Source organism: Pseudonaja textilis, chromosome Z (assembly GCF_049901715.1).
Source record: "Pseudonaja textilis isolate UNSWEBS1 chromosome Z, rPseTex1.2, whole genome shotgun sequence".
Lineage (NCBI taxonomy): Eukaryota > Metazoa > Chordata > Lepidosauria > Squamata > Elapidae > Pseudonaja > Pseudonaja textilis.
This window is the reverse complement of record NC_142008.1, coordinates 29,175,059-29,190,346: the sequence shown is the minus strand read 5'-3', so window position 1 is coordinate 29,190,346 and position 15,288 is coordinate 29,175,059. Positions and strand designations below refer to the sequence as shown.

Here is a 15,288-nt window from a genome sequence, read left to right as displayed (position 1 = left end):
TAAATCTGGATCAAACCTAGCACAATAAATGTGTGTACTTTAACTTTTCGGAATCCCTAGGAGAGGACAGAATATAATTGTAATAAAAAGATGACCAACTTAAAATGTTTAAAATGGCGTTTTCTTTTTACAGTAATCTTCTTTCAAAGATGGAAATAACATAATTTATAAAGAACCCCTGGTTACATGCTTTCAGACATACGAAATAAAATATCTACCAGACCTAAGTGGTTTATGTGTAAACAAAGCAAGATCAAATGATCCACTATATTAACCACAAACTTTGGCTCTATGCCAGTCTCTCTACCATCTCAAGTTTCCTCTCACCCTTCTGTTTTAAACTCTGGGAAAGTATGTTTAAAGGCAGGTCTCATTTACCTTCAGATTGATCAACTGCAACCAACTAATGACAATTAAGGAAGGCTATGGGAAAGCAATCTGAAATATCATAAATAAAATAATTCTTTAAAACAAAAAAATGGACATCTTCTTCCTTCAGATTCAGATTCTGAAAGTGCAAGAAAGTATTGAGGAGGCCCTTCCCCCACCAGTCATTTTATTTCACCAACTTGCATAGAAGAACACAAACAAGTACACATAGGCTTTGTGAATTTCCATGTGGAACATGTGGAAATAAATATAGCAAGATTCTCTAGAATAGCTGCCCATATGACTGTAGTTGTAAAAATAAGTAGATTTAAGAATGCAACTAGCCAAAATTCATCAACCATTGAAAGTCCTTCAGATTTAGAGCAGGGTGTAAAAATGGTTAACAAATAAATATATCCTAATGCATGCAGCACATGAGGAAAAGCAACAGAGGTATTCGAGTGCATCATTAAAATCCAATAAGCATCTTGTCTCCCATTAGAAAACAAGAGTTTGACTAACTATATTTTCCACTTTAAATGAAAGTACTTAAAATCTACTTCCGAGAGAGTGAAATGATGATCCAGATGGAAGCAAAATAAATATTGAAAATAAGTTTTGTCTAGACCTGTCAAGCTGACGAATAATTGACAAATAATTTCAGAATTGTGTTTTCTGCTGAAAAGATACTGCTAAACAATTCAACAGACTAATACGAAGTTTCATGGCAAATTCTTAGAATTTATCCTTTGCTAACTCATTTTCCCCATGTTAATTCTTTCTACTCAAACTATTGGTGTCCACAAAATGGAGAAGTATCAGTAGGCTTATGAAAGCTCCTGGATTTACTTGCACACCCTGGTCATCTCACAACTAAATTATTTCAGTGCACTCTACATAATGCTGCTCTTGAAAACTATCCAAAAGCTGGAACATGAGTGCTTCTCGGCATTTATCACTGCTTCTATAGTGAATTGCATTGACAGCTAGTCAACTCTGTCCTACACATTGGTTAAAAAAAATCAGTACACCAAATACAAGCTAGGCAGATATGACCTCGTTGGCAACCCTCACTCTGTCAAAGACCTTTGAGTACTCATATCAAATAACCTAAGCGCCAGAGCTCACTGTAACAGCATTTCCAAAAAGGCATTAAGAGTTGTAAATTTAATCTTACGAAGCTTCTCCTCTGATAATATTGAATTGCTAACTAGGACATACAAAACCTTTGCTAGGCCAATACTCGAATACAGCTCGTCTGTCTGGAATCCGCACTGTGTATCGGACATTAATACAATTGAGCAAGTCCAGAAGTATTTCATGAGAAGAGTACTACACTCCTATGCTCGCAACAGAATACCCTACATCACCAGGCTTGAAATTTTCGGCTTAGACAACCTAGAACTATGCCACCTACCATTGGACTTAAGCATAGTACACAAAGTTATCTGCTACAATGTCCTACCAGTCAATGACTACTTCAGCTTCAACTGCAACAATACAGGAGCATACAACAGATACAAACTCAATGTAAACTGCTCCAAACTTGATTGCAGAAAGTACGACTTCAGCAACAGAGCGGTCAATGCCTGAAATGCACTACCTGACTCTGTTGTTACATCCTCTAATCCCCACTCCTTTAAAATTAAACTATCCACTATTGACCTCACCCCATTCCTAAGTGCACAATCGTGCCTACCGTCCCTGTCCTATTGTCCTATTTCCTGTATTCTTACTCATGTTTATACTTATTCCTATTATATTGTAAGCAATTGACAAATCAAATAAAAAATAAAAAAAACAAACTTCTGGGTGAAATTCAAGGTGTCAATCGGTGCTTACAAAGCTTTTCGTGATATAGAGCCTAGATATATAGGGGATCATCTATCCCCACATTTCCTGCCCAATACATTTTGATAGATTAGATGCTTTGGGATTAGGGAAATTTGCCCTTTTTTCCTTCCATGGAACCTGCCATCTGGAACAGCACCCTCTAGTGATTTTGATGGCATTCTCTCTCTGACATATATTTAGTTTTAGGCCTGGAGTTAATGTATTGTGTGGCCCCTATTGAGATATTAAGATTTGAGTGCCGTTGTTTTAACTGGTTTTTTTATATTTTTAAGTTGCCATGAATCTGTCAGAATGGGCAGATGTAACATAACATCTTGTCATGATGAAGATAATTAGATGTGATTTCTGTAATCTTTGGGAAGAAAATTTCTTCCTGTCACTGTTTATGGATTCTCCAGGGCAATGTAGATTTTAAGCATCATGAAATATTATCTGACTGGACAACTGGTGCAAATCCTACAAAAGAAATATTCTGAAAAGTTGGAATACTAAATGGAACTACTTAATGCTGCAGCATTTTTCTTCAGATTTGTCTTGTTTGCCTGGACAGGTAGGCTGTCAATAGAGAATCTTGGGATTATCTTGGTTCATTCTTTGTCCTCCATACTAACAAGAGAAGAAACCAGGAGACTTCCAATGTCTATTTCCTCTACTCTACTCTCAAGTAAAACCTCATCAGTGTCCTTCCTTATCTATCTACAACAGCAGTAGTATTAAGTAGCATTGAGAGTTAGCAAATTTACATAAACTATTGAACTCCTTTTTGGTAGCAAAGCAAATTATGTCTGTAAGTTCAACCTGGAGAAGATAGAGTAGATCTGAATGAGACTCGGAAATGGGTGGTATCCACCAATTAGAGTCAGAATGTGATTGGCTGTATCCTTTATATAGCTGCACAAACCAATAGAGTTTGTTGAAGCTAGGAATCTGGTGAGATTCCATTATTGAGATAGGCGAATTATGTGTATTGAGATTTTTCTTTGTATTAGGGTTAAGTTCTAATGGGAGGCATGACATAAGGAAATATAGAGTTATCAGAAGAAGGACAATTTCCTAGTCAATTTCCTAGACAAAATTGTACCACATCCAAAGTCATAAACATTTAGCTACTATTTATTCATTGTTGAATGTATCCAACCATCTGGAACTATCCAAGCTCTTGGCAGCGTATAAAATTTAGATAATAAAAACAGAGTATAAATTCAGAATGAATTTATTTAAAATCACTAGAGGTAAATGACTATAATTATACAATTATGAAAAATTGTGTAGTATTAATCTCCCAAAGGCCTTTTGAAAGTGCCTTGTTTCAACTGCTTCCTGTAGGCCACGAAAATGGGGACCAACTACGTTCCCTGCCCTGAAGATGCTATTATTTAATTTCCATCTGTTTTATAATAAGAAATATAACAACTGTATTTGTGATTTAATCATGGTTCAGAGGTGGATTTGAAATGCATTGTTGAGATGTGAGACGTAATCTAGGAGACGCTATGCTTGTCTATTATTCCATACCAAGTCCACATAGATCAAAAAAACTGATGGAGGTGAAATTGTTTTAAGAGAGATTGACAACCACTTGTCTGAAATGATAAAGGAATCTCCTGCTTGACCACAGGCTTGGAATAGAAGACCTCAAAGGTCCCTTCCAATTATTCTATTCCATTCCCCTCCCATTCCCATTCCATCCCACCCCCTCCCCTCCCTCCCATTCTTCTTATCTGGAAATCTGTATCCTCTGTGTTATGTTATAAGATCTGTATCTAGGTTAGACAAGAAGATTTAATTTTCCATATCCACCTTCAAAGAGTTATAGAATCTAATGATTTCCTGAATAGGATGAAATATTTCTCAATAGCTAAAGCAAGTGATTCTGTTGAATTCTTAGTCCTATGAAATGATGAACAGGCAATTAACAATCATTCTTGATTCATGTAAACCTGGTCAGTTCACCTGAACCTGGTTGTTAAAAATATAAAGGTGAGTCCAGAGAATGAAGAAACCATTACATCATAAAATAGTGGTCCTTGAGGAAGTAGTGTGATCATTCCTGTAAAAAAAAAAAACACAACAATCCTTGATCTCAATCTAAATCTGGAAATTTATAATGGTCTCCCTGAAGTGGGAGAGATAATAGAGTAATGGAAATTCAGATATATGCCTTCTTCAGACTACTAGATAATCCAGAGGCATTTCTTTCTGAATTTCAGAATGACTATAAGGTAAAATGTATCTTAATTACTCTTATACTTGACTTTTCATGGGATAGGGACAAAAGAAGCATGTGTTTGCTACTTTTGCTGAATCCTTCAGTGGTTTTTTCAATCTTTGAATTGTGTAATCTGTTATCCGAGTCCTTCCTTTATGGCTTCCCCATATCTTTCCCAAGATTAGCTCTAAATCCTTTCCACCACTGATCCTCTTATATTTTTACTTGTTCGTACTACAGAGTTTTTACTTTCTACATTTGTTTGTTCATTTCCTAGGGAGCCAAAGCCTGTTTCCTTCGTGACATTCCCTTTTCTGCAATTTACTTTCCTTGTTATGCTCACACAAAATCTGCTTTTGCAAATGAAGACGGGCAGGTGGCTCCTGGTTATTTGCTTCTGGCAGGAGCAATAGCTGGTAAGTTTTTTTATTGCATTAAAATGGTTATCCTTTTATAACATATTCCAAATGACAGGTCTGCAATACTGGAAAGATGTTAGGTGGAGATCTGGATTCAAGCCATCCTCATGGAAACATATTGAGTGACACCAAGCTAGTGATTGTATTATAATCTTATCTATTGGACCAGGAAAATATTGGGATGGAATTTTGTACATTTTTCCTGGAACTGGTAAAAAGGCCATATAAAATTACTGACAAATAAAGCATATGAATGCCTTATAATAATAAAATTCATTGATATGAATTAATGTATATCTGCAGCAGGGGTGTCAAACTCATGGCATCAAGTGATGTATCGGGACTTTTTTCCCCTTCACTAAACCAGGCTGGGGGAGGGGGCAGCTCGTGACGTACTCAACCCATGAGCCATGAGTTTGACACCACTGATCTACAGAGATTGTCCCTCTACCCACATTAGAAAATATAACCTTGATTGAGTTTCTGAAGTTATATTAAATGCATTTATTGTTTCTGTATGTTAATAATTACAGTATAAAAGGTAGCCAGTATTAGACTAAATAGTACTAGACATCAAATTAATGAAATGTTTTTGGATAAAACTGAAGTAAGGGAATGTGGAAAGGAGAATTTTATAGGTGTGTTTGGAATAATAGTGATATGTTGAAGGCAGAATTTACAAAAATATTCTTTACATTAGTATCCAGTGAAAAATAATGAAAACAACCCATAAGTGTTAACAAAGATATAGTAAGATTGTAAGTATAAATAAAGTAACTGGAGAATGGATGTGATTTGCTTATGGAGTGACTGACGTGCTTAACATGTATACAGAGATTGAATCTGAATGTGACAATTAAAAAAATACTATTGCTACTCCCTTATGCAAAAAGTAAAGATAGTAAGAATCAAATCAGACTTTACAGGGGTGTTAGTTGCTAAAGAAGAGGTGATAAGCAAAATATAGAGAATGTAGTACAGAAGTGGTATTCAGCAGGTTCTGACCAGTTCTGGAGAACCGGTAGCGGAAATTTTGAATAGTTCAGAGAACCGTCAAATACCACTTCTGACTGGCCCCGTCCCCATCTATTCTTTGTCTCAGTTGAGTGCCAGCTGATCGGCTGGGTCTTCTTTTGTTGCCCTGTACAGGAGAACAGCGCTGGAAAAGTAGGTTAGTGGGGTGGGGAGGGAATGGGATTTTGCAGTAACCTTCCCCTGCCACGCCCACCAAGCCACAGGACACCCACCAAGCCATACCCAAAGAAACGGTAGTAAAAAAATTTGAATCCCACAACTGATGTAGTAGATGAATAAAGATTGTTCAGGCTATCTTTTTCTTTCCAGAATATAATGGATTAATGTGTGAGTGAGAAAAAGATTTATTATGCTATTTTGTAATTCAAAGAAAACATAATACAGGTAGTCTTCAACTTACAACCAAAATTGAGCCCAAAATTTATGTTGCTAAGTGAATTTTGCCCCATTTTATGTCTTTCATGCCACAATTGTTAAGTTAATAACAAGGTTATTAAGTGAATCTGGTTTTCCCATTGACTTTGCTTATCAGAAGTTTGCAGAATCTGATCCATGACTCCAAAGCACTGCAGATGTCGTAAATATGAGTCAGTTGCCAAGCATCTAAATTTTGATCATGTGGCCATGGGGATACTGCAACAATCACAAGTGGAAAAAATAGTCATGTCACTTATTTCAGTGCTATTATAACTTTGTGCGGTCACTAAATGAACTGTTGTAAGTCAAGGACTACTTGTAAATGAAATAAATTTGAAATGTATAATTCTTTGTGCATTATAGAAAGTACATAATAGAAAGGTTGATGGATGAGTAGAATATATTGAGAATAAATGTTACAGTTAATTGAATACAAAATAAACAATAGGTGAAGTTTCCTTTGTTGTTTAATGTATTTATGGGTAAATATGCAGGTAATGTTTATGATAAGGATTGAGGTTAATCAACTGAGGATGTTAAGGTACTTTTACTTCTGAATGCAAAGATGTGTTATTAATTGGAAACCTGAATAATTTTCAGCAACTATTAAATAAATTGTATGATGCAATGAGGAGCATGGGTTGGAAGATTAATGTATCAAACATAAAAGTAGTTGTGTTTGACAAGAAAATTGTGAATGAATTATTTCAGATTATACAAAAATCAGAAAATAAAACCCTTAGTGTATAAATATGATTATTGTATTTTGCTGATGTATTTACTAAGATTATTTATTTATTATATATACTATATAAAGATTAACTTTTAGAAGCAATGTTTAAGCCAGTTTTGTTATATGCAATGAAATATTTGTCAGAAGAAACAAAAAGAAATACTTAAGTATTATTTATTAATACTTAACTATTAATGTTGTATCCCATCTGGTTCCCACAACTCTGGATGACCAACAACAATCAAGAAATGTTTGGAAATTGAAAGTTGCAAAATTTGACATGCTATACTCTCTCAAGTCCCTTCTCATTACCATATTTTCTTTCATTTGCCCACCAGCAGTATAATATTTTGCATATCCTTGTCAGCAATAATGAGAGGTGAGAGTTTGTCAGCAAAAAGGGACACTTTTTGTTGATTTCCAGGCTTGTAATAGGAAGTCTATATCTATATATCGTGAAATTTAAAAAAAAAAATATTCTGAATTTATGTTCAGAATCCAGTAGTTCTGGTGCATATACAGAATAATGGTCTGAATGCTTGAATAAGATAAATGTTGAAATAATATAGACCAGGGGTGTCAAACTAACGGCTTGGGGGTCGAACCTGGGCCCTGGGGTACTTAGATCTGGCCCGTGGGGACACCCCGGAAACAGTGGAGTACTGGCCTATGGTGCTTCTACCAGCGAAAACGGGCTCCTGAGCTGTTTTCTCTAGCAGGAGCCCGTTTTCACTGGCAGAGCACTTAGGTCACCACAGCGCCCCCAACACGAATGACATTGAGCTTTCCCACCCATCCTGGCCATGTGCATCCCAACCCCTGGATGTTAAACACAACCCTGATGTGGCCCTCAATGAAATCAAGTGCGATATCCCTGATATAGACAATGAGTAGGAGAGGGAAAATTGACTGAAAAAGATTTTTATCTAAAATCTTAGCAAATTTTTAAATATCAATTCATGTTAGGATCCAAATATGTCTCATGAATTTACACTGATAGGGAAGGGAGTACCATTAATGGCATTTGAAATCCTGCATTCTAATGGGTTCAGAAAGGAAAATCTCCTGTTATTAAGATAAATAATAGAAATGTAATGGCTATGGAGAAACCATGCCTTGTTTGCATGGAATGAAAAGGAAAGTAAATACTTCTCTGTCCTGCTGTGATTCAGCTAAAGGGAATCATAGAATCATCAGAAATCAGTTGTTGTGTTGTTGTTTTGGCATTGTGTCGCCTACTGCCCTCAAAAACATGTTTTCCTGAACTTTTTGCATTCTGTCTTCTAAATGGGAGAAAAACCAATAGAATTGTTTTGTTTGCTCATTTCTGGAGATTTCAACTTTGAGCTCTGTAACAAAAAGTCCTGAATAGTTCGGAATATTAGATTGTCTGTGTTATTTTTTTAATTGGCAGGTTTTTGTACTCAGTCTCTAGAGCAGCATTTCTCAATCTTTGCAACTTGAAGATGTGTGGAGTACAAATCCTAGAATTTCCCAGCCAGCTTCAATTCTGGGAGTTGAAATCCCTGCATTTTGAAGTTATCAAGGCTGAAAAACACTGCTCTAGAATCTGTTACATCAAATGTTCCATGCAGCCAAATTGGCTTTCTGACTGATTCCTAGATTATCTGCTACTGGCTCTAGCAGTTAAAGTGATACAAGAGACCACTGCAATTCTTGACTCGTGCTGTTGCTTAAAAGGAGGATCATAGAGCTTACTTCACCCAAGATTTGGCAGTGAATTTATCATCAGGGATTGGAGTTGCAAGACACCAGTAAGGAGCTATCTCTCCACAACATTTCAAATATTCTCTCAGTGAAGGTAGTTGGTCACCTATTGAACTCCATGATCAGATTGGGATTTGAAGACAGGTTTCTAGATCCCAATCTGTCACTTTTAAGGAGCTGTTTGGAATATACCATTAATGTAATAATTAATGGTTAAGAGCATGTACTATTTTACATATATCTTTGATTTCTCCTTTTCAATATCCACTAATTAATTTTACAACACAGAAAAGACACACAGTTCACATACCTCCCAAGACTTTTTAAATACTTTATTTTTAAAATGCATATATTTAGCCAAAATACAATGGTTTTAAAGTTGGGTTAATTCTGTGATAAAATAAAAAGATTTTGAGCCATTATATGAAACTCAAGCCTTTGTGCTATTAGTGCACAAAGTGTTAGTGTTTTTAGTTTTCTTTCTTTGTCCTTTGTTAAATTATTGCAAACACAACAACTGCCTCTTTGAACTCCAGCCACTGAAACAGTGTCTCATTATCAGCTGTTACCAGTATTTATAATGTGGATTTTGTCCCATATATATTCTCTATTTTTCCATTTCAAGTTACTTTCCATTCAACCCACCACTGTCTTGACAATGACTTGACTCTGATATTCAGTATAAAATTAGATAGGTGGAAAGGAGTTATAATATAGATGATACCATCTGAATGCTCGTTTGTATTCTCCAGCAATGGTGAAAGAAGTTGTTCGTGGGGGTGGGGGGGCGTGTTAGGTGTTTTTTTAAAGTATGCTTTTAGTTTTCTATGTAATGTCTGCTTTAAAGGAATTACAGTCAATTACGAACAACACAGTTGAATTACGTTTGAAAACTCCTGATTTGTAATTGTGGAATTCCTACTGATAGATGGAGTTGGTAATTCAGCAGAAAACAAAACTGTTTGGCCATGCCATCAAAAAGCTAACAATTCACATTTGCCGATTTCTACAAGGGGAGTGTTTTAGAAACATTTGTGGACATCAAATAACTCTTATCCCAACCACATTTACATAATGGCACAATTTCTATGAACAGACATATGCCTTGCTGTATTTTCAAGTGTTAACAAATTGTTAAAGTCCAGCTTCTAATAAGTTCAGAATAATTGCGTGTGGAAAAGTTTAAGAGCAATGATTCTTGCACATCCCATTGATTTTAAATATGAAAAGTCACAGTACCTTCTTCTTTCTCTCCTTTGTTTTTGGAGAATGGATGAGCAGTTCTTATTTTAGTGATAAACACACACTTTTACATCTCTTTCAAAGCAGTATACTAAAAAAAAAAGTGAGATTGTGTTCTGGAGCCAAACCATAGTGGTTTGGATAAAAACGGTTACAGAATTATTAAGCTTTAGAGAGAAGAAGGAGGAGGGAAAAGCAAAGGAGATTTATGCATCTTTGTTTGACCACATTGGTTTGGAAGTGCTGCAGAATGGAAAAGTAATAAAATAAGAAGAGACAGTGTTTTCGGAATACTGTACAATCTTTTATTTTTTTAATTCCCCCTCCCTATTCAGTTCTAAATATGGCAAATTCCATTATATTTATGTTCAAAAAATGTTGATTGGCATCCTAAAGTTATTAGATATGATGTGCTTTTTGCCTTCCTTTGACATGCTACATAGAAACTGGTTTGGGGGATTCACATATTTTAAATCTTTTTGCTTTCTATTGTTTATCTGCCAGCAGTAGTCATCCAGCAAGACATTGCAGAAGATGTTAGAATGTTAAAATGTATGTCTCTGGCTGTGGGAATACCAAACACAATTGAATTGGGAGTTTTATTACTTTTTGAATTGAGAAATATGTTCTTATATACAACATTCTGTTTCAGTCCAGACATCTAATAAGCTGCATACCTAAATTAGGAAGCAAGGTGAAGAAAATACTGGTTTACAGAACTTTGTGCAGATGATTAGACAACAGAAGTCACAGAAGAGTCCTATTTTAAAACTTCAAAATTATTTAAACTTTCTAGTTTAAATATGCTCTAAGGGTTTCTGATTTATTAATTAAAAATACAGCCAAATGTGTTATTTCCTCAAGAGCAAAAACACTTATTGTATTTTTCGCACTATAAGACACACTTCATCCTCCACGCCCCCGCAAAAATGTGGGTGGAAATGTCTGTACATCTTATAGAGTGAATATTTTGGTGGGAGCAAAGGGTGGGTTTGTGGCCTTCGCTGCTGAGCAGCTGATTTGTGGTTGGATCGGCCTCCTGGAATACTGCCAATCAGCTCTTGTAGATGGTGGGGATTGCTGCCATCTATTCGCTGCCACCTGTTCACCGCCACCTATCAATTGGCAGGGAAAAGGCGGAGGCAATTGGTGGCAAATGGGTAGCGGTGATAGGTGTTGGTATTCCAGGAGGCCAATCCAACCTCCAATCAAGTGCTCGGCAGCGGAGACTCCAGTGTTCCCTGGCAGAGGCAGCAGACACAGAGGAGGCAGGCTGTTTGCTGATGAATACCAGATGGATGCTGGGAGGCCGTGGCAGATTTTTTTCAGTGTTTCTTCCTCTAAAGCTAATGTGCATCTTATAGTCCGGAGCATCTTATAGTGTGAAAAATATACCACTTCACAGTGCTTTACAGCCCTCTATAAGTGGTTTACAGAGTCAACATATTGTCCCCAACAATATGGATCCTCATTTTACCCACTTTGGAAGGATGGAAGGATAGAAGGCTGAGTCAACCCTGATGAATTCAGTGTGCAAGACAAAGAAAAGCCAATTTATTTATTTCTTTTTTCTTCATTTCACATATATTTTCACTTGGGTGAGGCAAACAAAACGATACAAAAAATATTAATCATGATCATATTCAGATGGAAGGTGAGGAAAAAAAAATCAAAAAATTATCCTGAATTTCCTAGTGTCAAATGGAAGGGAAATGTGACATTTAAATATTTTATTTCATGTTCAAAGCCAAGCAAAATTTCCCATCCACAAGAACTGTCTGAACCAATTTTTTTCTAACCATGCAAGAGAAGTCCTGAGATGCAGGAGCATTTCAAAGTGCTTTCTTTACTCAGCAACTCCCTTTTTTTAGGAAGGACAGTCTATTTTTCTTTTTATTAGTGGTTTTTAAATAGTTTGGTAAAATGGTTTATGATGACTGCTACAATTATCTTTCCTGGACAACTTTCCCCCAATTTTAGGCATGGAGCGAGAGCCAGAAACAGAGCAATTTTTAATCTAAAAAAAAAAAAAATTAGAAGTATGAACTAAGAATGAAAAAAGAAAGACAATGTAGATTGATTTAATGCTTATCAATAGTCATTGGTTTACAAATGAATTTACTGTTATAATATTAACAATATAAAGCATTATGGTAAGATAATCACATAATCTCTGACATAACAACATATATTGGCACATCTTTTGATTAGTACAAAATATTGCCTTTTCCAAAACAGTTCACGTGCCTGACAATCATTCCTAGACGTCTGAATAATTTCATGTTTCAATTTCTCAAAATAATTTAACCATTCTCTATATTGGATACAACAACTTCTCCTAATCAAATTTCAAAGGTGTGGTATATAGTTCAACATATTAAATTCTGTAAGATTAAGGATTACTTACATGTTAGGAATCTGTAGAAGTGATGCAAGATCTTACATATTTGGACTTAGTCTTGCTGGTGTATTAAGAGTATATTTTTCTGTCCTGTTTTTTCCACTGTGAATTTAATAGATGGCTTCCTTTAAAAAAAGCTTTATTAAAATGTGGACTTTGCTTGTCAAAACTCTTAGTTGAATCATATGAAATTGCATCCAACTGAGAATGCAAGTGACAATAGTTTCCTCTCGTTTTCTTCAGGAATGCCGGCTGCATCTTTAGTGACCCCTGCAGATGTGATCAAGACAAGGTTACAGGTAGCAGCCCGGGCAGGACAAACAACTTACAGTGGTGTCATTGATTGCTTTGGAAAGATCTTACGAGAGGAAGGTCCAAGGGCTTTTTGGAAAGGAGCTGCAGGTAACAATTGAAGGGATTTATTAAGGAATGGGAATATTTCAATAAGCCTGTGTGTTAATATGATTATGTTTTTCATTTTACTTTCAGCTCGTGTGTTTCGGTCGTCCCCTCAATTTGGAGTAACCCTAGTGACGTATGAGCTACTGCAGCGATGGTTTTATATTGATTTTGGAGGAGTGTAAGTACTAATTTAACTAATTTGCTCTAGTGGGAGAGATCCAGACAATGAATGTCAAAGAGCAAAAGCATACTTCCAGAGTTCAAAGTGAATATTCAAATTACTCTATGATCTGGGGTTATGGATCACTAGTAAGAGGAAAGAGAAAAATGGGCTTGGGTTACAGAAAGGATTTGTTTTCAAAAATATTTTTGTTAAAGGTTGCATTAAAAATTTTTTTTTTTACTTACAGAAAACCAGCAGGATCTGAACCAGTACTTAAATCTAGAATCACCCTTCCTGCACCTAACCCAGACCATGTTGGAGGTTACAAGCTGGCTGTTGCCACATTTGCAGGAATTGAAAATAAGTTTGGACTTTACTTACCTCAGTTTACAGCAATGTCTCCTACCTCTAGAACGGCATTATAAACCACAACATACTTATAAGTAATGGTTGGCAGAGAAACCATGTGTCTGATCAATCTTTATACTTCAATCCTTTAGTTTTTCTGTCTAAGCGAAGCCTTATCTAGAAATTTCTTTTCCTTCCCCATTTTTTCACTTTAGATGTACATTTGTGCTTCCTAGGTCAGATCACTGTGATGTTTCTGCTAAAATAGTTGTTAATTTGGACCCATGAATGTATCCCCACCCCCACCCCAATTACTTACACTTGGAATTGTGAATGTACTTGGACTGATTTTGAAAACATATTCATAATTTTTCTTATTGGTGGGCAAACAGGGAATGTTGGGATGGTAGAATATGGCCTTTGGCATCAAATGAAGATGTTCTGCCAACATGACTGCATAAATAGGAATCAGGGCTGAGCAGCACTTCAGATTTAAAGGCAAAAATATGCTTTACTGTACAAATTTGTGAATGTAGCTCATCTGCAATGGCTTAACATAGCTGTTGGTTTTTCTGGGATCAGGCAGTTGTCCTGTGCAGGCACTTCCTGGAAATAAGCCTTTGGTTTAAGGCATGATAGATTCATGCCTTCAAGTATTCCAAATTAAATACTTGCTTTCAAAATAAACTGCATGGCTCTGTTGGATATACTCATATACATTTACATATGGTGTATGTATGTGGGCATACAATATACACACACACACACATGTATGTATGTATCTTGGATTTTCTTATATGCAACAGGTCATGAATATGAATTATTTAAACATTGGATTATGCATTGATTACATATTGGTTACATATTCAATCTATGTACAATAGGATTCAAAATGTATCAGAATGAGCTGTACCTAATTCTGAAAATGTATTGTACGTACAGTGCATTCCTGAATATTATAGAACGGTATTTCTCAATCTTGATAGCTTTAAGATGAATGGATTTCAACTCCCAGAATCCCCCAGCCAATAAAGAATTGAAGCCTTAAAGTTGCCAGGGTTGAGGAAGACTGTTAACTGAGCTTTTATGAGCATTGTGTTTCTGCTAACAGAATTATGACTGGATAAGCCTGGGAAAGAAATGTAGATTTCCATAATCTATGCACTTTGTGGAAGAACATAGCCCTGTTATTCTCTGTAATGACATTTTGCAACTCAGGCAAGAGCCACCAACAGATAGTGTTATACGCTCTCAATCATTTCCCATGTTTTGCTGCATTGATGTGAATGGAGGCTGCACCCAACAGGTCAGGAATTTGCCCCTACCAATATTTGGAACACTTTGTATGTAATGCACTTAGGAATAACTGCTGCTTGTTTAAATAAATGCAATAAAAAAATTCAAGCACTGTATTAATGGTGTTTGCCTTAATTACTGGGCTGTAAGTAGAAAATACTTGTGTGAAAGTTCTATTTTTTTTAATTAAAAGATTTTTAAATAATAACAACAACCAGAACAAAGATTTTGCCTATTCATTTACTTTGAAAATTATCCACTCAGATCTCTGTGCATGGTATGCTTAAAGCTCTGTGTCCATGGTCATATTTCCATATATAAGTATGTGGGATTTGGAAAAGAAATCCCAGAGCTGGTATAGCAAACAATTGAAAGCAGAAAGGTATATGACATTGTTGTACCATGATAGCAGATTTGAATATTGCTCTTTTTCAGTCTAGAAAATTAAAGTTAAGTCCTGATTCTGTCACTTTTTGGGAGTGTAGTTTCCAATCCAGAAGTCATACACACATACTTTGGATGAGTAAAAATAATCAAAAACAATCCCCAACGTATGTGTGTGTTTGTATATACATGTTCACCAAAACAAAACTGTTGGGTTGGGGTTTTTTTGTAATTCTAACTTAGCAACTATTTATGTGTATGAGTTGTTCCCTCTCTTCAGTGGATACG

At 35.8% G+C, this 15,288-nt stretch overlaps 1 protein-coding gene across 4 annotated transcripts in view; it reads left to right on the top strand.

Annotated features, from left to right (window-relative positions):
* Positions 1-14,732, top strand: part of SLC25A13 (solute carrier family 25 member 13) — a 161,018-nt gene extending 146,286 nt beyond the window's left edge. For all 4 annotated transcript variants that reach the window (XM_026706298.2, XM_087915821.1, XM_087915822.1 and 1 more), the window contains 4 exons: positions 4,710-4,848; positions 12,651-12,809; positions 12,897-12,987; positions 13,220-14,732. In XM_026706298.2, the coding sequence (XP_026562083.2) occupies positions 4,710-4,848; positions 12,651-12,809; positions 12,897-12,987; positions 13,220-13,397 (567 nt within the window). In that variant the 3' untranslated portion in view covers positions 13,398-14,732. The remainder of the gene's footprint in view (positions 1-4,709; positions 4,849-12,650; positions 12,810-12,896; positions 12,988-13,219) is intronic.
* The last annotated feature ends 556 nt before the right edge of the window (positions 14,733-15,288 follow it).